The 26,386-nt window shown below is 35.8% G+C and overlaps 1 protein-coding gene across 1 annotated transcript in view; it reads left to right on the top strand.

Annotated features, from left to right (window-relative positions):
* Positions 1-22,765, top strand: part of LOC129229596 (speckle-type POZ protein-like) — a 64,485-nt gene extending 41,720 nt beyond the window's left edge. Inside the window, exon 2 of the mRNA XM_054863933.1 lies at positions 22,131-22,765. Within this exon, the coding sequence (XP_054719908.1) occupies positions 22,131-22,675 (545 nt within the window). The 3' untranslated portion in view covers positions 22,676-22,765. The remainder of the gene's footprint in view (positions 1-22,130) is intronic.
* Positions 22,766-26,386: the final 3,621 nt, after the last annotated feature.

The following is a 26,386-nucleotide window of genomic DNA, read 5'->3' as shown; positions in this document are numbered from 1 at the left end:
ATATAATGATACTCAAGAGCATTGTTCCACTTAAAGTTTGTAAACACAGAAAGAAAAAGATAAACTTTCTGACAACTAAACAAACGCTAAAGGTTCCATGTGCTACAGCTAAAAAATGCGTCGAACGTAGCACGATAATTAGGTGTGAGTGAATTGTCCATATATACAATTAAAAGTCAAAAAAAGGAAATCCGTAAAAGTTTGCCGAGTAGTGTCTAAGCAAAATGCAAAAATTATGAAAATTAAAGCTGCTCTTGTATTGAGAGTTAAAAGAAACCAGGAAGAGAGGTGTTACCATAGATGGAAACGTAATCAAAGAACTAGCGAAGCAAGAGTGTATTTAAAAATTTATTAGAATAACGTTTTGATCATGCAGCATCATTTTATTGTTACTACATACTCTACGTACCGTACTGGTTTATTTTGTCTCTCTTTCCTGCTGATCACTGATTTTGTGCATAGTAACAGTATTTTATGTTGATTAAAACAGCTGTTTAAGAAATACAAATAAAAATTTAGTTCTTTATGTAAGAAACAGTAATGTATAGTTAAAGAATAGTTAAAACAGTTTGAGGTGGGTGTTAACAGGTGTCTAAAATAATTAGGCATGATTATAAAAAAAATCTACGCATACCTTTTTCCACAACGTGAAATTCCGACTTACGCGAGGAGCCTTGGAACGCATCCCTCGCGTAAGTCGGGATTTGACTGTACAAATACAAATGTGACGACTAGCAACAGGCTCTTGGCCCAGCTAGGCTGGTCCTAGTCAATTTGCTAGTCTCCAATGAAGATCAATGGCCCTCTTAAAGCTATCCATCCCCTTGCTCGTTACCACCTCTTCCGGTAAGCTATTCCAAGTGCCCACAACTCTACTAAAGTAGTAGTTTTTCCTTATTTCCAGGTTAGCCTGAGATTTAAATAGCTTAAAACAATGACCCCTCGTCCTGCTTTCAGTGCAAAAATTTAATCCATTAACATCATTCATTTTGATAAATTTAAACAACTGGATCATGTACCCTCTGATCCTCCTTTGCTCCAGGCTATACATATTAAGCCTATAGTAAGTCTGGTATCACAATGTAAATCTGAAAGTCCCCTTACTAGTCTAGTTACTCTTCTTTGAACCCTTTCCAATACACAAATATCTTTCCTCAGATAAGGCGACCAAAACTTTACAGCATACTAAAATGGGGTCTTACTAAACTCCTATATAAAGACAGAAGAACCTTCTTAGATTTGCTTGAAATAGATCTATTGATAAACCCAAGAATTCTGTTGGCTTTGTTACTTGCAATGGTGCACTATTGACTAAAGTTGAAGTCCTGATTTATTAAGATACCCAGATCAATAACATTTTTTGCCTTTTCTTCAATCCCCATAACTTTTACATCATCAGCAAAACAATTCATGCTTCCAGAAATATTCTCATTGATGTCATTCATAAAAATCATAAACAAGAGAGGCCCTAAAACTGAACCCTGAGGAACCCCGCTGAAAACATCGCTCCATTTAGAATGATTTCCCCTCACAACTACTCTTTGTTTCCTTCCAGTCAGCCAATTTCTAACCCCAAAGTAAAGTTTTCCCTCCTCTTCCTATATCAGCTAATGTACTGAGAAGAAGAGCATACAGAAGAGCAACATGCGGTACCTTATCAAAAGCTTTTTAAAAATTAATATAAACAACATCCACATTTTTTTTTTTTTTTTTTGTTATCTAAAGCCAAGGTAACCTTGTAGTAGTAATGCAAATTTGAAAAGTGCTATTCATAAATTTTGTGCAGAAGCGTTCAAAATTAAGGTTAAACAGCACAGAACTCAACAAAGAACTGATGATGGTGTGGATGTACAGAAAATTTCTGCCCGTACTTCCATCAGAGAGTTTTTATCTACCCTGTATTAAGTAATAATAGCTTTTTCAAGTTGAATTTCTGCATTTTAGAGCTTTTACGTCTGTTTCAGTTTTGCTAAATCTCTTCCTTCATGACCATCTGAAAATTCCGTGCTATTTTAGTACTATTTCTATTTACTACACAGCTGGCTTAAACCTGAGAGTCTAAAATTGTTCCGGATACTACACTTGGATCTATTAAAGCTTATAACTCGAGTATTCCTTTATCTCGAAGTTTTCATTGGGTTCTTGTGTTCATGGTTTTCATTTGGTTCAAACTCTTGAGACTGTTGTGGAAACTTTCCATAACTCGAACTACCAATACCTGGAACATTTTATCCGGTCCCTTGGGTTTCTTGCGGCTAAAGACATTTTGTGATTCGACATTAACCTGAATTTTGATTATGGAACCTTAAATTTTAAACACTTGACTTTCTTGATCCTTGTTTCTTCTTTCAATTACCATCTATTTATTCCATTAATGTTCATCACATTGGATTTCGTCAGTTTCCATTGCTGTGGTACAGGGTTGGCAAAAACCCGGGTTTTTTTTAAAAAAGCCCATGGACCCAGGGTTTTTTGGGTTTTTTTAAATAAAACCCAAAAAAAACCCAACTAAAGCTGGGTTTTTTAAAAGAAATGTGGGTGTTTTTGTCTTTTTTTAGGGAAAATGTGGGGTGATTGTAGCATATTGTAGCGTACGTATATGAACAAAGCACAAAAATTGTCTTGGGGTAGAAAAAGCTGGAAACTTCAGCGTTTTCTGAAGAAAAGTAAAAAAAAACTTTGCCAACACAAGAATGGTGGAGTTTCAGATTTTTTAGTTTCCATGATTACCAACAGTTAGGGCAAAGTTACTTCTTGAGACTGTTCGTTTGTTCGTTTTAAATTACATTTTTTTTTTTTTTTGCATTTTACTTTATTGTATTTCATTTTGTCATGCAAAGCTATTGTAGAACCTCAAGTAGTTTAAATCCCTTTTTTACTGAATTCCAGCTTAATCAAGACATTTCTTTGAATTTTATGTTGCCTGTTTTTCGATTTCTGTGTATAGAGTGAGAAATATTAAATTTTTTCGTCGTAAGATAATGAAAATACTGTACATCCTATTCTGTTTTCTGTCCGACCGTTTGTAAAACCTGTTAATTTCTAAAAAAAATACCTTGTTTATTCAAGTTTTGTGACGTTTTGGTTTGCAGAAAATAATTCACATGAAAGCCTTTTAGCTAGAGTAGTTTCCTCTGTTCAATCTACAAATATTGAGGAAATCAGACGTGACAGGACTTAGTCAAGATAATTTGAGTTATTTATTAACCAGTTAAAGAAAAAAGTTAAATATATTTATTCAAACTCTTTGAAGTATTTTTTTAATGCCGTTAAGAGTTAAGAAATACTATTAAAGTTCAAAATTCATTTTTTATGCCCATTGTCTGTGGTAAGAACAAATAAAAAAGAAGTTTAAATTGTATAAGTGTTTAAATTAATTAGTTTTATAAAAAAAACTTCTCAGAAAATTTTAAAAAACCCAAAAGTGGGTTAAATAATGGGTTTTTTTAAATGGGTTTTTTCAAAAAAAACCATTGGGTCCAATCCGGCCAACCCTGCTGTGGTAGCATTGTCGTGAATTCTTTGGATGGCGATGTTATACACTCTTTTAGATCCCTTTGCGTACCCTGGTCGTTTGTTTAGGCAAATCATACAGGCAAATCAATTCATATGACGAACAGTGCAAGACATCATAAGGTGTCTTTAGGATTTCGAGGTACGAAAGTGCAAGTAAAGAGTTCTGTAGGCAGTTGTGAGCCATCTAGACTATGTAAAAAGCCCCGATTGGCTGTCTTGAAACTCTGGAGAGCACAGTCCACAGTCCAGTTGAAACAGTTCCACAACTATCAATTATGCGTTTTTGCTCTGTGCTCAGCTCAAATTTTCTGTATTTTCCTTTTATTTTGCCATTGTAGAAATACATGACAAAGTTAACTTAGAATGACAGAATAAGGAGGCTTTCGCATGCCATCAGCTTGGGCTTGATTGGTTCAGTATGTCCTTTGGTTCAGTACTTTATCTTATTTATCAGGTGTCAGACTGGGGGTTCGTTCGCATGAAAAATGTACACCAAATGTTGCAGTTCTTTATTCCCTACCTTTTTTTCAACACCAGCAATGACACCGTTGTTTTTTGTTTATCTTTTCATTAGAGAGTACCGAGTAGCACATTGGCCGAGTGCCGAGTTACCCTAGTTCCAATTGTTTTAGAAGAACCACTGGAACACACTTGACAAATTTTGAACTCATTGGAATAGTAGTATAAACCTCCATATCCAAATAATAGTTTTTAAAACAAAATTGCAGCTGAAATTTAATTGGGCATTATTTAAAAGATTTTGTTTCTGTCAATAATTTTACAAAAAAGCTATTTTTTATATTAAAAATAAACAAATACATAAAAGGTAGGATTAATCAAGTTGGAATTAAAACAAATTATATCAATCTATACTTCTAGTCCGCCAAACGTAAATATTTTTAAAAAAGCAAATGAAACAATGTTAAAAGCACAAATGTGCAGGAGCACTGCATACATGTGTTTCTGTATTATAAGGAACATCTTTTTCAGTGCATAAAATGTGAGCTAATGAATGTAAATAAATCCGACTTTAGTCAGATGTCTTCAAATCCAAATGCTCATTTTGTGTATTGAATAAAGCATTCCTTGTAATTTCTGTTGTCAGTCATTCCACATCAATGGGCCTAGTTTTTCAAATCGTCCCCACTCGATCATATCCGATTTGGATAAAATTTATAGAGGCGTAGAGATGCCTTTGAAACTAACCTATGCAAATTTTCAGCTTCCTAGATCCAAATCCTGAGGATCTAGGATCTTCGAAAAATGTGATCCAAGATGGCGGATTAGCTTTTTGTGCCAAATTGCCAAGTTTACACCAAGTTTTATTACACTGGAAGCCTGAAATTTTAGGCGCTTAAAGTATGTTTGACCGTTAGTATATTCAAGCATTTTTGTGATTTTGAGCTCGTTAGATTTTATGAAGCATGCGCGTGAACTTGTGAAAAAGCGCGATGGGAATTTTTTTTCCTGGATTTTAAGTTGTCATAAAATTTGAACAAAAATAACTTAAGAGCTCATATTTCGTGATTTCATTGTAAAAATGCTTGTTTTTAATGGGTTACAGTTACAGAGCTTAAATATCTATTTTCTAAAAGATATTGTGATTCAAAGTGGCTATCAAAACCATTCAAGTGAAAAATAGCCTATTTTCAAAGCGCCATAGCTCAAGTTTGTCACCTCGCATCTTCTTTTCGTTTATACCATTAGAAAGAACACATTTTTTCGTTTCAAAATAAGTTTTTTCTTTGATGATATTCTTTCGAATAAGGATGAAAAAACGAGTTTGAAATTACATCTGTCGTAACGAGTTGTCATGTTCAATCTCAGATTACGGGTCGTTTTATAACGCTGGAAGCCTGAAATTTTAGGAGCTTAAACTACTTTTGGTTGTCAATATGTCCTAGTATTTTTATGAATTTGAGTTCATTTACTTTTGTGTAGCCCGTATGCAAAGTCTTGACAAAACGCAGCAGAGAAACTTTTTTTTTTTGGATTTTAGAATGTCATAAATTCTGAACAAAAGTTATTCAAATGCTCGAACTTAGTAATTTTCTTGTCGATATGCATTTTTTTAGTGGGTTATAGTTGCAGAGCGTAAATATTGATTTTCTAAAAGATATTGGCATCGCAAGTGGCTATCAAAATAGTTCACATGAAGAATAGCCTGTTTTTAATGCCCTGTAACTCAAGTTTGTCACTTTGCATCTTCTTTTCGTTGGCACCATGAGAAAGAACATATTTTTTCCTATAAAAATAAATTTTCTTTCCGATGGTGTTCTTTCAGACAAGCGGGAAAAATGAGCCTGAAATACTACAGTGAAACTTCTATGAGCGACCACCTCTATATAGCGACCGCCTCCAATAACAACTACTTTTCTGAGGCACCGAATTTCCCCCGCATATGACTAATGTTAAAATACCTCTGGGAAAGACCATTGAAACCTCTCACAACGACCAGCATATCGTAAACCTCAGCATTCAAAAATACCGGAATTTTTGTTAGAGAAAACTAAAAAAGAGAGAGACAACAGAAGAAAAACAATAGAAAATAAAGTTCATATGTACACAGAACAGTTTTCTCATATTAACAAAAGTGGAAAGAAACCAGAATAAGGGATTAAAATCTATTCTCCAGTGGGTTCGAAAGTGTTCCTTTCTTGCTCAAAAAGGAGGGCGTTGTTTTTCGGACCCTAGGGAAGCTAAGGTGGCACATGCAAATCTGAATGCAAATCAAGTGTGCACCTTTCATGGAGGGAGGTTGATAAGAATAGAACTTTGTTAAAAGGTTGTTTCTTGGAATTTCTTGGTCGCTTACGGTAGAGGGGGGTTAGAAGGGAGCATTCCGACTTCATCAGAGTGGACAAAATCTATTTTTAGTGCCTTTGAAAGCTCGAGAGTTGGTTTGAGTGAATTTGCATTCTGCTTTTCATCACCATACCATACATAGCAGTCAGAATTAAATTGAAAAACCGAGCAATCTCGCTCTCGAGAAACGTGCAGAAGTCTTGAACTTACACAAGAAAGGAAAATTAGAAAGGAAATTAGCAGTTTAAAAAAAAAAAAAAAAAAAGCTGTCAGCACAGCAAATTCTAACTGAAATAGATAATCTTATCTGGCGCTAATAATAAGGACACATTATTAATTTATTTTTGCAGCGGAAAACTAAACTAGAAATTAATGTTGTTTTAGGAAAAACGAAGAATCTGAAGCAGGCGAATTTTAAAGCTATTAGTTTTTAAATAGAAAAATTATGTAAAAAGTATATTTTACATTTAAAATTAAAAAAAAAGTTTCTTTATTTAAATACATTCTTATGATAATGTTCTTGGTTAATACACTGCAGGAAGAAGGTAAATAATAACTATGGTGCTATATTTGCATGTTCGAAAATGACCTCCAAGAGCGACAAACCTCCATTAACGACCACTTTTTTCAGGAACGGAGAGTGGTCGCTCCAGCCCTGTATTTGTCTTTAGCGAGAAAATCTCGTTCTACAATAAATAAAGAATGGTGAATGCCGTGACAACCAGCTTATAGGGATTATGCAACTATTATAAGTCAGAAATAGTTTTTTATTAATCATTTAAAAAGATACTTTGCAAATGAAATATGATAAAAAAAAGAAAATTATCTTGTTCTGTCTAATGTATCAGTCTGCTTCCTGAACAAAATACTTTTCTGATTCTAACATATTTAATTTGCGAAGTATCTTTTTAAATGATTAATAAAAAATTACTTCTACTTATAAGAGTTGCATAATCCCTTTAAGTCGGTTGTCACGGCATTCACCATTCTTAATTTATTGTAGAACTAGCCGCCTGCGGCGACTAGCTGGTTCGCCTTCTTACGCCATTCGCCTTTCTGTGCAAGCAGCCACCTACGGCGGCTGTTTGGCTAACTTGTCATTTACCTTTTTACTTCAAGTTTGCCGCCTTCGGCGGCTGTTTAAATAAATTTGGCAGCAGTATTAATCAATCCATTTCTATCTTTTTTTGTGCTATTCACATTTTTACGCCAAGATTGTCGCCTTCGGCTGCTATCTACCTTTACGATCTATCTCTAAATTTTCTTATCCATCTCTATTTATTTTAAACTCCCCGCCCATTTCCTAATAAAAACAAAGATCACTCAAAAAAACCGCTTTTTTTATTCAAGCAGAGCAAAAAAAAAAAAAAAAACTCCCTCTAATTCCTCGTAGTGTGCAAAAAGTAACGTTTGACCAAGATAAAAAAATCTCGCTGTTTTTTTTTTTGAATTAAATTCGCACAACTATGAAATGTAACGTAATATAAATACAGCAAAAGGTCCAGCTTGTGGGGAAGGGCGGGGGGGAATGGAAAAAGAAATAAATGCAATCCCTAAATAAAACAAAAAAAGGAAAGAGAAAAAGCAAGCGCTGCGGGAAAAACACGTGGTCATCACGTCATAAAATGTAGAAGTAAGGTATATAGTAAAAAAAAAAAGATTAAGCGATTTGCGATTAAGATTGCATCGTAAATATCGAATCGAAATCCAAGTAGTGACGTCACAGGCATAAAAGATTGAAGACCGCTTTTTTCGACCGATGCGTGAAAAGACATAATGTGTTCAACATTTAAAAAATTGTAAAAAAAAAAAAAAACTATTGCGTATTTTTAAAAACTTTTTTTTTCTGAAGAGGGCGAAATGTTTTTACTATTACCAACTTAAATTTTAGAAATGAGGCTTTGATTCTTCTCGCAGGCTGATATTAGAAAAAAATATAACCGAGGAAAAAATGCAAATTAAAGGTTTTTTCAAAAATTCATAAAAAATACAAAAATTGCTCAATCTTCAAAATTTTTTCATTTATCATATTTAGAATTAAATTTCCTACACTATAGTACAAAAAATATTTGTGTGGTGCGATTGGTTCAGGGTCTGTGAGGTAAAAAGTACTAAAAAGTGCAAAAAATTACGTAAAACATTAAATAACTTTTTTTTTCTAATAAAATATCAGAAATCGAAGCCCGAGGTGCACATCTTCGGCAAAAACTGTTACCTGCATACCAAATTTCATCTTTCTAAACCTTACCGTTTTCCCGGGAAGCGCGCCACACACACACATACACACACACAAACATCTTATTTTATTATATGTATAGAATGCAATAATAAATAAAAAAACCCCTTCGCCATTGCTCACGAACTAACATTTCTGGTCTGACAGAGGTAGTCTTTACAGACTAAAATAACAGATGATATATTGCAGTTTGTAACTGGATTACACAACATATACATTCATTTGATGCATATGATTTGTACTTTCTAGTCTAATTATTGCAAACAAAGATGCGATTTTTAAATATTAATGTGAAGTCATGAATATTAAGTAGCTAATAAGCTAACAATCAACAAAATCATGCATCCTATGCTGATACAATAATAATAATAAACCCTCCCGCACCGCTCACGAACTAATATTTCTGGTCTGACAAAGGTAGTCTTCACCAGACTCCAATAACATATGATTTATATTGCAATTTGTAATTGAAATACAGTCGACTCCCGCTACAACGCGATCCGACTTACGCGAAATGGCTACAACGCGAATTTTTCACGAGTAACGAATTTTAGAGCTAACGCGAATTTTTCGCCCACAATATGAATTTTTTTTAGAAGGAAGTATCAACTTCGTTATTTGCTACTAAATATTGATTTCGTGAATGTTATTGCGTCCCTTTGAGCGTCACTGACAGCCAAAGTTCCCACGCCAAACTAGTCTAGTGCATCAAATAACCATAATGGCACCTTAGTGTCACCTTCATCTAAAGTTTGAAAATGTGAAGAAAAAGAAAGTTTCTGATAAAAAAAATTTAAAAAGGGCTAAGATTCTCGATATGCTTGAAAAATTACAACACGTCGAAGGTAGCGCGACAATAAGTATGAGTGAATCTTCCATGTGTACAATTAAAAGTCAAAACAAAAAATGTCCATAAAAGTTAAGAACTTAGTTTCAATATTGAAGCTTGCAGAGCAGTCTAGCAAAGTAAAAATTATGAAAATGGAAGCTACGCGCGCTCTTGCATTGTGGGTCAAATAAAGAGATCAGGCAAGAGGAGATGTAACCACAAATTGAAACGTTTTAAATAAAAGGTGAAGCGTATTTAACTAGTATGTTGTGGCCATCACGAAACTTTCTTCTATATTTTTCTTTTTTTTTCTGATCCCTCCCCATGCTTGACGAGGAAGCAATATTCCCAACAAAAACAAAATTACACATGCAAAAACTTGACGACCATCCCAATATCTGAATTATTGCAAAAGCAAAGCAAAGAGCGAAAATTGAAAGTTATTTTAAAAGCCTTGCTTGGATTAATTACAAATATTTTATTTGTTAACAAACATAAGATGGCAACAGTTAAAAATTTTAATTCATTGAGATAATACATAGACTAATAATAAGAATAGACCATAGACTAATAATAAGAGTAGACCGAGCTTTCTCATTCTTGCTGATGAAGAAAATTGGTTCATAGATGTATCATGTGACTAGTGGAAGGGCTTGGCGAAGACTTTGGCAGCATGGTTGCTAGATGGCAGCATTATCTACAGTTTGGCACTCGACATGTATTTTACGACAATGTGTTTTCATTAAAAAAAACTTCCAGGTGCAGAGATTGAACTGTTTTTCTTTTAGTTATGCATTATTTTGACATTAGTAATAGTTTTTGATCAGTTTTCGGTATTTTTTATTTCATTTGGAGCTGTCAGCGTTGGCGTGAACGAAATGGCGTAAACGTTTTGCGTTAACGCAAAAATGTACTAATCGGTATCTTAAATTGAAACTGTAGGTAAAAATCTTACCGTTTGCTGATTCTTCTTGGTCGCTTGCATCTTTTATTGCTTAGAGAGTTATTGAAATTGACTAAAGAAAATGCACAATACTATCTAAACGAAAAACTCACTATATTAACAAAATATTTACAACTTAGAATAACAAATTTACAAATCGGACTCCATAAAAGATCATTCTTCCGTGTACCATAAATTCCATTTATTTTATTTCGCGCTGGCGTTGATCGTCTGCTACGATTAATGCCCGCTGTTGCTAGGATATCCACCAGTCACATGGTTTGGTTTATGAGCAGCAAAAGGGTTGCCATAGCTCGGTCTACTCTTATTATTAGTCTATGGAATAGACCATAGACTAATAATAAGAGTAGACCGAGCTTTCTCAGACTTGCTGATGAAAAAAATTGGTTCATGGATACATCATGTGACTAGTGGAAAGGCTTGGCGAAAACTTTCTCAGCATGGTTGCTAGATGGCAACATTATCTATAGTTTGGCGCTCGACATGTGTTTTAAGACGTAATGTGTTTTCATTATAATTTTTTTTTCCAGGTGCAGAGATTGAACTGTTTTTCTTTTAGTTATGCATTATTTTGACATTCGTAATTAGTTTTTGATCACAGTTTTCAGTAACTTTTATTTCATTTGGAAATCCTACGTCAGCGTTGGCGTGAACGGAATGGCGTAAACGTTTTGCGTTAACGCAAAAATGTACTAATCGGTATCTTAAATTGAAATTGTATGTAAAAATCTTACCGTTTGCCGATTCTTTTTGGGCGTTTGCATCTTTAATTGCTTAGAGAGTTATTGAAATTGACTAAAGAAAATGCACAGTACTATCTAAACGAAAAACTCATTATATTAACAAAATATTTACAACTTAGAATAACAAATTTACAAATAGGATTTCATAAAAGCTCATTCTTCCGTATTCCATCAATTCTATTTATTTTATTTCTCGCTCGCGTTGATCGTCTGCTTCGATCAACGCCCGCTGTTGCTAGGATATCCACCAGTCACATGGTTTGGTTTATGAGCAGCAAAAGGGTTGCCATAGCTCGGTCTACTCTTATTATTAGTCTATGGAATAGACCGAGCTATGGCAACCCTTTTGCTGCTCATAAACCAAACCATGTGACTGGTGGATATCCTAGCAACAGCGGGCGTTGATCGTAGCAGACGATCAAATACCGCGAGAAATAAAATAAATAGAATTGATGGAACGCGGAATATTTATGGAGTCCGATTTGTAAATTTGTTATTCTAAGTTGTAAATATTTTGTTAATATAGTGAGTTTTTCGTTTAGATAGTATTGTGCATTTTCTTTAGTCAATTTCAATAACTCTCTAAGCAATTAAATTTGCAAACGCCCAAAAAGAATCGACAAACGCTAAGATTTTTACCTACAATTTCAATTTAAGATACCGATTAGTACATTTTTGCGTTAACGCAAAACGTTTACGCCATTACGTTTACGCCAACGCTGACGTAGTAGTTCCGAATGAAATAAAAGTTACTGAAAACTGTGACCAAAAACTATTACTAATGTCAAAATAATGCATAACTAAAAAAAAAAACAGTTCAATCTCTGCACTTGGAAATTTTTTTTTAATGAAAACACATTGTCTTAAAATACATGTCGAGTGTCAAACTATAGATAATGCTGCCATCTAGCAACCATGCTGCCAAAGTCTTCGCCAAGCCCTTCCACTAGTCACGTGATACATCTATGAACCAATTTTCTTCATCAGCAAGATTGAAAAAGCTCGGTCTACTCTTATTATTAGTCTATGAGATAATATTTCCAATCATTTCCATACAATTAAAATCACGAGAAATACGCAGACGACAATCTATTACGATTTATCTTTCTTATTGTTGCATTAATAAAGCTATTTTTATTCGCAAAAAAAAAAAAAAAAAAAAAAAAAAATCAACACCTCTTGGAGCGATTGGCGCCAAAATTGATCCCGAGATTTTTCCTCCGATTGACCACACAGAATAATCTATCGGATTGAGGTCCGGTGAGTTAGAGGGCCATACATTCGTGCCCCAAAAACCTGGAAACAGATCTTCGCAGATGTCGATCGGGCCGAATGCGCAGAAGCCCAGTCTTGTTGGAGTGTGAATCCATCTTGGCCAAAGCTCTGTTGCCCATGGCCTCAGTACATCGCATAGAACCCGAAACTGATAGCTCGCAGCATTAATTTTGACGTTTCTGTCAATGAAAACAAGCGGCGTCTTCCCAGTGGCACAAATGCCAGCCCAGACCATTACGGAGCCTGGAAAGTGACTGTGTCCGATGATTTTTGCAGCAACGGTCTTCTTCTGGCCCTTCTTAAGAAGTTGGCGATGATTTTGACGGTTATGTGTGAGCTCGATGGTGAAGATCTTCTCATCAGTAAAGAGAACCTTCGAAAGGCGAGCACCAGCGGTCAAGCGAAGCAGCCGTCGAGCTTTTATCAATGTTTTCTACTTCATTGTGTTTGTGTCATTGAGGAAGTGGTGGCGATTGATCTTGTAAGAACGAAGTCCCAACTCGTTTTTCACAATGGTTCGAACGCTTTTTTGGGTGATCTCCAGTTCTTTGGCCATCTTTCGCATTAAGCGCTCTGGATTGCGACGGATGCGACAGCGGATCTTCTGCACATTCGCTGGAGTCGTTGCAGTGGTTGGACGACCACTCCGTAGACGGTCGGCAGTCCCTCCAGTCTCCTTTTAGCGTTTCACACAGCGTCATAGACTGTTTTACTCTTGAATCCAGTCGTTCGAATAATATCAGTTGTTTTCATTCCCTTCTTGTGTAATCCAGCGAGAGTAACACGCACATTTTTACGATTCATAGTTCACTTACTCAATGAACTAACAAAGAACAAATGATTAAACCTCAAATACTTTGAATGCCAATAAACAATATGTGCCAAATAAATCGCCAACGTACGATTTTAACGCTAAGAAAACGTTTTAAACAAAATTGTGGAAACTTTCTCCGCACCCTGTATACAAATTAGAAAAAAAAAAAAATCTTAGACCCCATTTTTTTCTACCTATTGATTGGACTAATACTAAATTTTCAGAAAGAAATCTCTCATTCTTTTGGTGGGATGGGTTTAGAAAAATGTTAAACCCGGGAAAAAACGCAACATAAAGGTTTTTTCAAAAATTCATAAAAAATTACAAAATTGGCCAGTTTTCAAATTTTTTTTCGTTCATCATTATTTGAAATTAAATTCCCTACACTATAGTACAAAAAAATTTTCTTGGCGCGATTGGTTGGGGGTTTGTACCGAAGTAAACACAAAAATGGCCAAAAGTTACTTTAAATATTTAATTAAGAAAAAAACTAATTAGAAATATAGAATTTGGGCTTTGAGGAGCACACGTTTGAATTTTGTGCCAAGTTTCAGAGCTGTTGGTGCTATGGGGATTATTTCACAAAGTTATACATGCTTGCAATTTCCTCTGAATTCTACTGCTTGTATATTAAGAAACAACTTTGGTTTGAAAAAAGTATATAATAAAAAAATCCATCAATATAAATACAAACTTTTGATAATTATACTTGATTATGTACATGTTTTTTTTTTTTTTTTTTGCTGGTGTGTAATATAGTTATTATATTTGAATTTCAATTTGAACTATAGTCGAAAAAGCTGAATTTTCTCCAACCTTTTTTGTTTCTGTTACATTTTCTTAAAATTCAAGAGTTTTGTAAAATAGATATAATTTTCAGTGTGGCAGAATGAAGTTTAGTTATATATCAGAGAAATAAAACTTTTTAAAGCAAAAAAGTTTTAAATTAGAAATTTCATGTTTTTTCTGAGCTAAAATATTTTGTTGCATACAAAGTACTGAGAACAATTCAAATATAAATATATTCTTTAAATAGCTAGGTTTTTAGATATAATAGCACTTAAAGCACAATAAAATGCTTCAAAATGGTTATCATGTACCAGCCCCCTCCCTCCCCTTGCCTGAAACCAAAAAACTTCTTTCCTCAATCAACATTGATTTTGAAGCTGGCACTTTGGCAATTAGATAGTAATTCTGCAATGTTTAATATTGTTTGAACTTTATTTTCATTTTCCTAAAAATGTTCTAAAATTTTATCAAAATTGTATCGTAATTTCTTTAAACGCTCTTGCCACTGACAATAGCTTGACTCGGGCTCTCCGAGCTTTAATTTTTGGGATGGGCAGATCTTAAAATACACACACATAAACATAACTAATAAAAAGATATTTGGGTATTACAGAAGTGCAGCAATGTCCTAAATTTCCCGAATCGCCAGCCAAAATTTGCCGTATAAAGAAATATTTTGGAAGGTCACAGCGACTTCCCACCAGGGCATTCTTGGCTTGGCTGCACAATACTAGATTTTGATTAAATTTAACTTCGAAGGTGATATCGATAACACATAAAGTTTTTTAAAATTTCAAAGTATTCATCCATTTCGATAGTACAGCAATGCAAAAATCCCAAAATAGCGCAGACTGCGCCATTGAAATTTTTAGGAGGGGGGTGTTTTAAGAGGTATTTTTCTTTTTTTGGGGGGGGGGGGGATTTGGTATTTAGGGTGGTACACCATTACTTTTGAGGGGGCATCCCTCTCTCTCTCTCCCTTTTTTTTTGCTTAGTAGTATAACTTTACATATTATTCAGTAGAGTTCTTTAGCATGAAATCAAAAGATATGTACATTACTGATGTAAAAGCAATATTAGATTGTCGACTCCAGAAACTGCAAATTATAAGTTTTTAGAACTGTTAGTGCTTAAGGCTTTGTTATTTTAATTTTAAGTTACTAGTAATACGTCAACTCTTTTGAAACATTAAACTCTAATTTCCTATTATATTGGACAAACTATTATATTTCTTATCATTTTTTAGTTAAATATACATATTAGTACAGTGGACGCCGGTTAATTGAATCAGCCTCTTTATGGAATCAAAACTGTTTAGAACTAATGTGATTCATATAAGCGGCGGCGACTGTATTTTAAAAAGGTAATATACAATTTAGAGTTAGTAAAATTTTCAGTTAAAAGAATCACTTTTAGAGGAAATGTAACAGAGCTTTAGGATAAGGCATTTAACTTAAAATTAAAATGACAAAGCCTTAAGTACTAACAGCTCTAAAACGTTATAAGTTTTACATATAATTTGGATTTTCTGGGGTCGACAATCTAATACTGCTTATACATCAGTAATGTACATATCTTTTGATTTCATGCTAAAGAAATGTTATTTCTAATAACTCGTTTAAGAAGTTGACCTAAAAAAATGTGTATATAGTACTCCAATTAAATATAATGTTTTTTGTTTGTTTGTACATTTATTTTTAGGTTTTGCATATAAGATATGTCCTGGGGAGTTAAAAATATGAAAGGAAGTTTTTCATGAAAAATAATGATCAATTACTTTTTAATTGTTTTGAAAATTTCCTATTTTTGCATTAAAATACTGGTCCTCCTTTTGCCTACTTTTTTTGTCTACTTTTCCTACTTTTTTGTGAAAATGTTCTACTTTTCCTACTTTTTGACCCTTGAAATGCGCTATGACCCCTGAAATTATCATAAATAAAATTTCAGAAGCTTGCCAATTTTTTTTTTTTTTTCCTCGACTGCGACGAAATAAAATTTTGTTTTTGTTTTGAGGTAAAAATTTGATCTTTTTGATTATTATTTGGCGAATTATCTTCTTTTTTTTTTTTTTTTTTTTTTTTTTTTTGTACCGCCAGCAAAAGATAATCAGGAAAGTTGCGTTTAATTTGTTTGGGAATTTTTGATTTGACGTTTTCTTTCTTTAAAAATGATGGTTTGGACGGGAAATTTTAGTTTCTTTTTCCTCTAATTGAAGCCTGATTGTTGAATATGCGTCTCTTGACATAACTTTTATTTTCGAGGTAGACCGTGCAAAGCCGGGCAATGCAGCTAGTTTTAAATAAAGAAATCAACATTAAATGTAATGTGAGATGCAGAGTTCAACAAACTTGACCATAAACACGTAATCTGGTGATATTAATTTTAATACAATTTCATTTCACGACATTTGTTCTTATCTTTTACATCAGGGAAAAAGAATGATTCATTTTATTTCAAGGAACTATTTTGTCCATCTTTTTTCTTTAAGAATTGTATATATCGAAAACTGTTGATCCGTATACGCTTCCACTCGTCCAACATCGTGCAAAACGCTAATTTTTTTTTTTTTCATAAACTTACCAACACAAATTCATTGAGGCTTATTGGTAATTTGAATTGAAAAAGAAAACAAAAAAAAAAAAAAACTAGTATGTTGTGGCCATCACGAAACTTTCTTCTGTATTTTTCTTTTTTTTTTTTCTGATCCCTCCCCATGCTTGACGAGGAAGCAATATTCCCAACAAAAACAAAATTACACATGAAAAAACTTGACGACCATCCCAATGTCTGCATTATTGCAAAAGCAAAGCAAAGAGCGAAAATTGAAAGTTATTTTAAAAGCCTTGCTTGAATTAATTACAAATATTTTATTTGTTAACAAACATAAGATGGCAACAGTTAAAAATTTTAAATCATTGAAATAATATTTCCGATCATTTCCATACAATTAAAATCACGAGAAATAAGCAGACGATAATCTATTACGATTTATCTTTCGTATTGTTGCACTAATAAAGCTATTTTTATTCGCTAAAAAATAATGATAATAAAAATAAATCAGCACCTCTTGGCGCGATTGGCGCCAAAATTGAACCAAAGCCTGTTTACATATGGATTCACATATATTCCAAATTTCAACCAGAACGTAGCATTACTTTTTGAGATAGGGCACTCACAATGGAAAAAAAGACAGGGCGATTGCGCTACCCCCTTTTTAGCTGTTGACACCAAAATAAAATCAGCTTTTATACCCACTAAGGGCTACTTGCCGATAAATTTTTCTTTCATTCCGTTCATTATTTCTTGAGATACAGCAGTCACAATTGACGACAAAAAACGTTCTATAGTTCAACCCCCGTTTGAGTTATTGACACCAAAATTGAACCAGCACCTGTTCCTGTTAATACCAACATATGGACCAAATTTTGTTTGATTCCGCCAGTTACTTCCTGAGGAATAGCAAGCACGCGTAACTCGAAAAACGTCCCATTGCTCCACCCCCCTTGGAGGAATTCGCGCCAAAAACCAATGGGCACAAGTTCACATACGGGCACATATGTGTACCAAATTTCGTTCGATTTCATGCGGTAGTTTTTGCTGTAGAGCGGCCACAAAAAACTGGTCACACACAGACGTGACACACATACATACACACATACACACACACACACACACACACAGACAGACAGACATTTTCCAAAAATGGTCGAAATGGACTCAGCACACCTCAAAACGTTCGAATCCGTCAAAATTCGAAATTCGAAAATTTGCACGAATCCAATACTTTCTTCTATATATTAGATATAGAAGAAAGTAAAAAAGTGAAAATATAGCATTCCTTGTCAATTGGTTTATAATTATCACCTTCAAATAAGCAAGCTTATGTAGTAAAAAAGAAAACAAAAATGCTTTAAAATGTTGCTGTTGTTGTTGTTCTCTTGTCCAGTGGAATAGTGCGGTAGAACCAAAATAGGTTCAAAAGTATCCAAAACAGCCCCTGCCACATCAATAATACATGTTGCTAAATGAATCTTATCATTTAATATATCAATTTTAAGTCTAAAATTAAATATAAATGAATGAAAGAGTTTGTCATCGCTTTGAAATAATCAATTTTATTTTGTAAATGAAACCTAAAATGGTGGGGAGGGGGGGGGGAGGCATAAAATCTATATATATATAAATGAATGTTTGTCTGTATGTCATCCATGAACTCAAAAACTATCCGGCAGATTTGGCTGAAACTTTCACCGTTTGTTACTTTGGTACTGGGAATGTTTATAGACCAGTTCGAAAAAAATCCGATCGATAGCTCCTTTTTTATTCCAATTTAAGAATCAATCCATTGGATAAATACGAATAAAATTATCGGCTGCAGAAATTAATTCGCGTGAAAGATCTCATTGATAAGAAGTTAGCTGTTGCCATTTTTCTTGAGTTTGAACAAATAAATTCTTTCTTTATTGTTTTATGGCTTTTCATGCAACGGGGGGATTTAAAACTTTTTCTATTTGATATTTTTAGCGATTGATTGATTTTGCAAACTGCGTGAGTACAAAATTTGAGTATAGTCACGGCTTCACTTGATACCTGGACCGATTATTATGAAAATTGCTATATATATGTATTTTTCCACGGAGAAGGTGCATAATATGTTCATTGAAGCCACTCGCCACCAGGTGGCACTGCAGAGTAGCAACTTCTGCCCCGTTCAACCGATTGTCATGAAAATCAGTATAATGATGTATTTTTTTGTTGGCGTAGCAACGCGCGTCGGGTACAGCTAGTCCTTTATAAATTAATGTTGCTGTCGTGTGCCAGCTAGTCTGGCTATTTGGAGTGCGCTAATTCACTTTTCCAACTGTACCGTAATTTGGTGTGAAATCCGAATTCTACAGGTACACACATGCCATAAAGACCCGTTTAAAGGGTAGGCAACCATTCACATCACAATACATTCATACAAAGAAAGGACAAGAACAGGAGAGAGAAAGTTCGGCCACGCCCGAGCCGGGATTCGAACTCGGACCTTCCTGTCACAGTTAGACATCTGTGATCACTAGACAAGGCAGGGAGGCGGCTTAATAAATTACTGCATACATATAAAAAATAATCTAGTGAGGCAAATGGCATTAAATATATTATGATCAACTCTTTATTTATTTATTTTTTTTTGCAAGGGATTAGTGTGGGCATGTGTCCTCTCTAACCCCATAAAGCCAATTTTTCTTTTAGGTCTATTACTTATTTATTATATAGAATTTATTATGCTTTTAACATTTGCTTATAAAGTACAATTTCACTAAAAATGTAGTTTTGGACACTTTCGTAAAATTTTGGACGCAAGGGCCAGAACCACGTTCTTTACTCTGATTTTGCCCTAATAGTCAAAACCTTGCCAACATTAAATAACTTATTGAACAGTATTTTCCTAGAGCATTTGAGTCTGTTTGGAAATCCTCTGTATACTGATAATAAAAAGAATTTTTTTTTTTTCTGCCACAAAGAAATTAAATGCTACATCTTCATCCAATTGTATGTTTCTCCCGTCACTTAATTTGCTAACAAAAGCATTTTAAAATGCTCAAAATAAAGTTCATTTAAGAATGAACTAAATCAAATGAACATGTAACATACCAGGCAGCCCGGTAATCACATCCATACACTGCAGTTTTGTTCTTATTAAAACTTATCAGTCTGGAATAGTGAATAACCGAGCTGAAGGCAGATGTCATCTGATTGAAACTGAGAGTGCAAACAAACTGGTAGATCAGACTGATGTGTTCTAATCAGAACGAAACTGCAGTCTTTTGATGTGATGACTGGGCTGTCTGGATGTAGAACTGCATGTAGTTCTGCCTTAGCCCTGGCTAAGGGCGGTAACTCACTACCAAATATCCAAGGTTTTCCTTCAATTCACGAGTCAAACCACACCATGCTGCGGACACTCGCTGGTGAGATAAATTTACTTTGTCTACCAGTTTGTTGGCACTCTGAGCTTCAATGAGGTGGCATCTGGCTCCAGCTATCTTATTCACTAGTCTAGACTGATGAGTTCTAATGAGGTCGAAACTGCAATCTCTGGATGTGATGACCGGGCTGTCTGGTATATTGCATGTAGTTCTGGCCTTTGCCCTGGCTTAGGAGCGGTAACTTACTGCTAAATCAAATGTAGTCATTTTCAACTTCAAGCATATACTGACTGCCTAGTTACGACATCCAAAGACTGCAGTTTCATCCTTGTTGTGAACACATTAGTCTGGAATAGTTGTAAGTGAGCTGGAGGGAGATGTTCTCTTTGAAGGTGAAATTACCTTCAAACTGGCAGCTAAAATTAATTTTGCACACCAGTGAGAGTTCGCTAGTAATGGGGGGGGGGGGGGGGAGCGGCTCAACTCGTAAAATGAAGACAAAAGCTTTAGGTAAAAAATGAAGACAAAAGCCTTGGTTTGAGGGCTGTAACTTACTGCTTATAATCTTTTCATGCACTCATGTTTGTGAAAATTGCAGCACCAAGAAGGAGTTTTGCAAATGAAACGAAATTCACAGGAAATGAATAGCAGAATAATATATGCAAATGATTAGAATTACAGAGACGTTGCGCATGCGTGGACCGAAAAACGCCCTCTGAACTGTAGCGTAGACTCTGTATATAAAAGGCTGTAAAAGTTTTTCGAAATCATTGTATGATTATCTGCTGATTTTAAATGTTTCTCTAGTACTTAATATGCCTCGCCAAAAACGCAGAGCGGCATACGAACGTGTAACGGAGTTCGAAAGGGGCCGCATGATCGGATCGGAATGCGTGAGGGTGAACTTATGTATAGAGAAATCAGTGCCCGCTCGGGGCGTAATGCCTTAACTGTGATGCGTATTTGTAAATGATGGCAAAGGACGATGAAATTAGCTGAAGGGCTCGCCCCAGCCCACGCAACCGAACGACGCCAATTGACCTTCGACACCTCGCCCGCCTAGCTGTTATGAATCGTGTAACGTCCTCTCGCACGCTAGCACAACGTTGGAGGATGGCTACATGTGTCTCACTTGCTGCATCCACGGTTAGTCGACGTCTGCTGCGCCGGAGCCCTCTCTGTATGCAAGGATTCTCCTATACTGCATTCCCTTCACCCTCAACCGTTGCTACTTTCGGGTTCAATGGGCCCACCAGCACGCCCAATGGTTTGAGGACTAGCAACACGTCGTCTTCTCGGATGAGTCCAGATTTAATCTGCTCAAAAACGATGGACGTGTACACTTCAGACGTTACACATGGGAAGGTCACTTCCCAGAGTGCGTAATCCGACGTCATACCAGCATAACGCCAAGCGCCATGGTCTGGAACGCTATTGAATATCAAGGGGCAGTCACATCTAGTCCGAATTATGGGTAATTTCAATAGCGAGCGCCACTTCAGGGACGCTGTGGCGCCGGAGACACTACCCTTTCTTCAGAACTTTCCTGGTGCAGTGATTTAGCAGGACAATGCACGTCCACATGTCGCACTTATTGTACAAGTGTTCTTCGGTGCATGACAAATTACGCTACTTCCTTGGCCTGTCCGTTCTCCGGATATGACGCCAACCGGGCACGTCTCAGCTTGCGTCGGTCGGAGACTAGCCCATGTGTCTCGCCCAGCAGTTAGTATGAATGAACTTTGGCTTCAGATTGAAGCCATATGGGATGCTATTCCTAATCATGACATTCAGCTCCCCTATGATTCGATGCCAAAACGTGTACAGGCTCGCATAGTTGCTCGGAGTGGCTACATTCGATATTAATTTACGCCTGTTATTTCCATTTCAATGATCTGTTATTTTGATCGTTTATTTGTAGCACTATAAGTTATGTGGAATAAATTTTATTCCTTTCCAATGAGTCCTCCTTGTTGTTGCAATTTTCACAAGCATGAGCGTAGTTTATTCTTTTGCTGCTATTACTGTATAGAATTAAGTCACACTCACAACAAAAATTCAGTTTCATATGTTGACTTGCCTTCTTTTTTGGCTCCTGCACCAGCCAACGATAAACAAAGTAAATTTTTGGAGCAATAATCCTTATTCAAAGTCTCAGAGTATGGTCTGGTGTCAGTATCTGAAATCATGCCTTTCAATGTTTAATTACAATACTGGAACATGAATTCGAGTTTGTTCTTTTTGCAGAGATTGGAGCCTTGACGTTGGCGAAAGATTTTGAGCTCGCATTTGTGGAGCCTCGGTTCTCCGATGTGACGCTCAGATTGGGCGACAAGGACTTCCCTGCTCACAAAGTCATCCTAGCGAATCGATCGAAAGTGTTTGAAGCGATGTTCAACAGTGACATGAAGGAGAACCAGGAAAACATCGTAGAACTGGTAGAAATGAACCTATCCACTGCTCAGGATATGCTCAAGTATATCTACACAGGAAGTGTCCAAGTGGTGGACATGGACAGAGCCATCAATTTGTATACTGTTGCCGATAGATATGATCTGCAAGAACTGAAAGAATGGTGCAAGGCATTCATGCTGGAACACATAACCAGTGATTATGTCTGTGATGTCGCCTTGATAGCCGATTTACATAACGAAGAAGATCTTGCGAAGGTAGCAAAATGTGTGCTTAAGAAAAATGTTAAGTCTATTTTGAACTCAGAGAAATGGAAGTCTTTTGCAAAAGACAACCAAGTTCTGTACTCTACAATGATTGAAAGTGTTGTTCTTGATTAAGGTCAGTGATTTTGAACTGATGTGAATCTATTTTTTATATGGAAATTGTAAAAATTGTTTTCTTTATTCAATTTTAAATATGTTTTAACTTTCTGCCCCAAAATGAATGTAACTGATAATCTTAACAAATTTATCTCCGCAGGAATAATAATAAGTGCCTTATATTTGATAAAGTGACTGTTTTTTTCTCAACATTTCACTTTAAAGAAATAGGTACTGTCCGACCATCACTAGAAAAGCCACCGTCGAAATGTCTGCGACTGTCTACTGCTATAGTAACGATGCGCGTCTCATTTTTCCAAGGGAAGCTTAATGTTAGAAAAACCCGTACGACTGCACAAATGCGAGCAGACGAGTGGCGAAATGGCGCCAAAAAGCCGTTCTGCTAACTTTTGCAGAAAATGAAGAAGTTCGTTTCTATGGCAGTATACGCAGGGCTGCGGAGTCGGAAGGAAAATGGCCGACTCCGACTCCTGGATTTTGAAACGCCCGACTCCGACTCCAACTCCGGATGTTTTTGATTTTTTTAATTGTATTTTTTCAACTCCCTCTCTCCCTTCAGGGGAAGGGGGAAAACCTCTAAACAGAGATTGAAATATTGATTCCTTTTCATGAAAATTTCGCATTTTGTTTTTTATTGTAAACCCAAGACGCATACAATGTTAGAAATTCAATTTAAAAATCAAATTTTCCAACAGTTACGAGTTAAGAAGTGAGATGACTTAAAAATCCCTTTTAAAAAATTTGAAAAGGATTATCTGTAATTTGCCCCCCTTGAATGTTTAACAAATAGATATTGCTCAAATCGTATATTTTCAATTTTTGAAAGCTGTAACTTGAGAGAAAAAAAGCTTTTTTTTTCTAAATCCAAGTTCTTGAGAGGGGGTGGTTTGCCCTGGGTGACACCCATCAGGTAGATGACACCCAAAGTTAATTTCAGAGTTTATAAATACTTAAATTCTGAAATTTTTCGCGAATATATTTTTAATTATATTTCATCAATCAAATTTCAACGAAAATAGGGCACATATACATGATGAGCTAATTTTACACAAAATGCGGCGGTATACAAATTTGTACGAATAGCTTTTACTATACCTATATTTCTTCTTCGCTAAATTTTTAATTTAAATTTTATTGTCTGCTTTAGAATTAACCTTAATATTAAGATTTTAAGATTAGCTGCAATTATTGAGTGTTGCAATCAAGAAATCATTTACACTTATTTTGTTCCATACTTTTTAGTGAGCACCAAGCTTATAGAAATAGTCTTAATAAAGAAAAAACATTAGATTATTTTTCATCGGATCTTTTGGATTCGTGCTTTCGCGCCAGAACGTTTTTGAATTTGTCGATCATCCTTAAACGTTTCAACCTTAGCTACGGGCCTCGACTTATTAATTTGTTACGTTTTTTTCGCTATTTTATAACTGAGATCGAACAAAACACTATATTTCTATTTTTATTTGAAAGTGATTACTTGAAAATGTTAGGCAACAAAACCGTTTGCTGACAGTCGCTATTAGTTAAGTTAAAAAGCAAGCAAACTAGAGGACGGCTACAGTAAGTTCGGTAAGCATTCAGGCTAGCTGATTGCCATAATGGCAGTTATTTTCTCATTAGTATCTTTTTATACATGTAATTGAACCAATTGGTAGTCAGTTTTTAAAAAATGCAAGGAGAGTCAGTGAAAAGGAAAAAAAAAAGAAACCCGGAGTCGGAGTCGGCAAGTTTTCTAACAACTCCGACTCCTTTACCCCAAAATCAGTCCGACTCCGATTCCACAGCCCTGAGTATACGGGCTCAGACTTGAGGGGGAGCTTTTCTCATGAAAGACAGACAGTAGTACTGTTATTCTTACATCCTACGCTTCAACAACTATTCATATTGTAACGGATTCGGTGCGACTTCCACTTTCTTGAAATGAATACACAGTTCTTGATTGAAAAAATACAGGAAATTTATTTACACTATGTACAGGAAAGAGCGTCAACAACTGCTAAATTATTCATCAGCAATTAAGCAATTATCACACAACACCGTAAACTCAACGTTTACACACGTATTTACTTCCAAATACGAAAACAACACAGCGAAATGCCTCGCAATAAACAGAGCAAATACGCTCTCAGTTCGAAATCTCAATCGAAACTCCCCTCTTTATCCAGCGTAACGGTTTATATACACACCGAAAAGAAATCTCTCAAATATTCCACACGCTTCTGGAAAATAGTAGACCGTTATCAAATTTTATCAATGAACAAAAAGGAAATAGGGGGGTCGTATACTTTAGCCATATGAAAAGGGGTTGTATATTCATTACGGGAAACTATTTACAGGTTACGTTACTACAATAATTACTATTTACAGGATTTGTAACATTGCCCCCTTCCTAAGGACTGCACGTCCTGAGCAGTACAATCCCCAGAAAGGGTGCCAAACTTCTATCACAAGTTCACAAATACACACATTAAATAATAACCAATAATGCATAGGAAACACAATAATAACAAGAAATATTACTAAACATTAAAAGCAAAAAAAAAATTATCTACAACTTTTATGTTATCAACCATGGTTATTTACGTAATACTCATGAACTATGGCCATAGTATGGGGCTAACCGATCATAATGTATAACCCTAGGTTTTGCATTAGGTGATTTTTGGATCCTCACTACGGACGTCATTCAGTCGGTTAAGGACTTTGTAGGATCCATCCCAATGCGACTGCAATTTGGGTGAAAGACCTTTCCATCGGATGGGATTCCATAACCAAACCTTGTCGCTTTCGTTGAATTCATGTCCAGTAGACCTTGTGTCGTATCGGGTCTTCATCTTCTCCGCCGCGATGTTGATTCGCTCTCGTGCGAAGTTATGAACGTCTTCCAACCGGGCCTGGAGATCCTGGATGTACTCCTCAGGCGATGCAGGCGCATCTGGAGGACGACCGAAGACGAGATCACAAGGTAGCCAAAGCTCTCGTCCGAAGAGCATCTGAGATGGAGCAAATCCGGTAGTCTCGTGGACAGGACTGCGGTAGGCCAGCAGGAACAAAGGTAGCTTCTTGTCCCAATCCTGTTGATTTCTGGATACCATAAGCGAGAGATTGTTCAGGATTGTGCGGTTAAATCTCTCCACCATGCCGTCCGATTGTGGGTGTAGTGGTGTTGTCCTAGTTTTCTCAATTCCGAAAATTTGACATAGGCCCTTAAACACAGCAGAGATGAAATTCCTCCCTTGATCGGAATGAATCTGCATAGGTGTTCCGTATCTCGAGATCCAATGTTGGACTAGAGTCTCTGCTACGGTGGTAGCCTCTTGATCTGGAATGGGATATGCTTCCGGCCATTTGGTGAAGTAGTCGATGGAAACAAGAATGTATTTGTTCCCATCAGCAGTTCTTGGTAGAGGACCCCGGATGTCGATCCCAATTCGTTCGAAAGGAGCTCCAACGTTGTACAGATGTAGCTTCCCTCTGCTTCTCTTCTTCGGTCCTTTACGAGCAGCACAGGCGTCACAAGAATGGCACCACTTCTCCACGTCATCCTTCGCCTTGTTCCAGAAGAAGCGCTCCCGAACTTTATTGAGGGTTTTCAAGACACCAAAATGTCCTCCAGTCGCACTACTATGTATTTCTTTCAGAACATCTGAAATCCTTGATCGGGGAAGTAGTAACTGCCACCTAGATGTTTTGCCGTCATCAGATTCC

Source organism: Uloborus diversus, chromosome 9 (genome assembly GCF_026930045.1).
Source record: "Uloborus diversus isolate 005 chromosome 9, Udiv.v.3.1, whole genome shotgun sequence".
NCBI classification, from domain to species: Eukaryota; Metazoa; Arthropoda; class Arachnida; order Araneae; family Uloboridae; genus Uloborus; species Uloborus diversus.
This window is presented reverse-complemented; position numbering and strand designations above follow the sequence as displayed.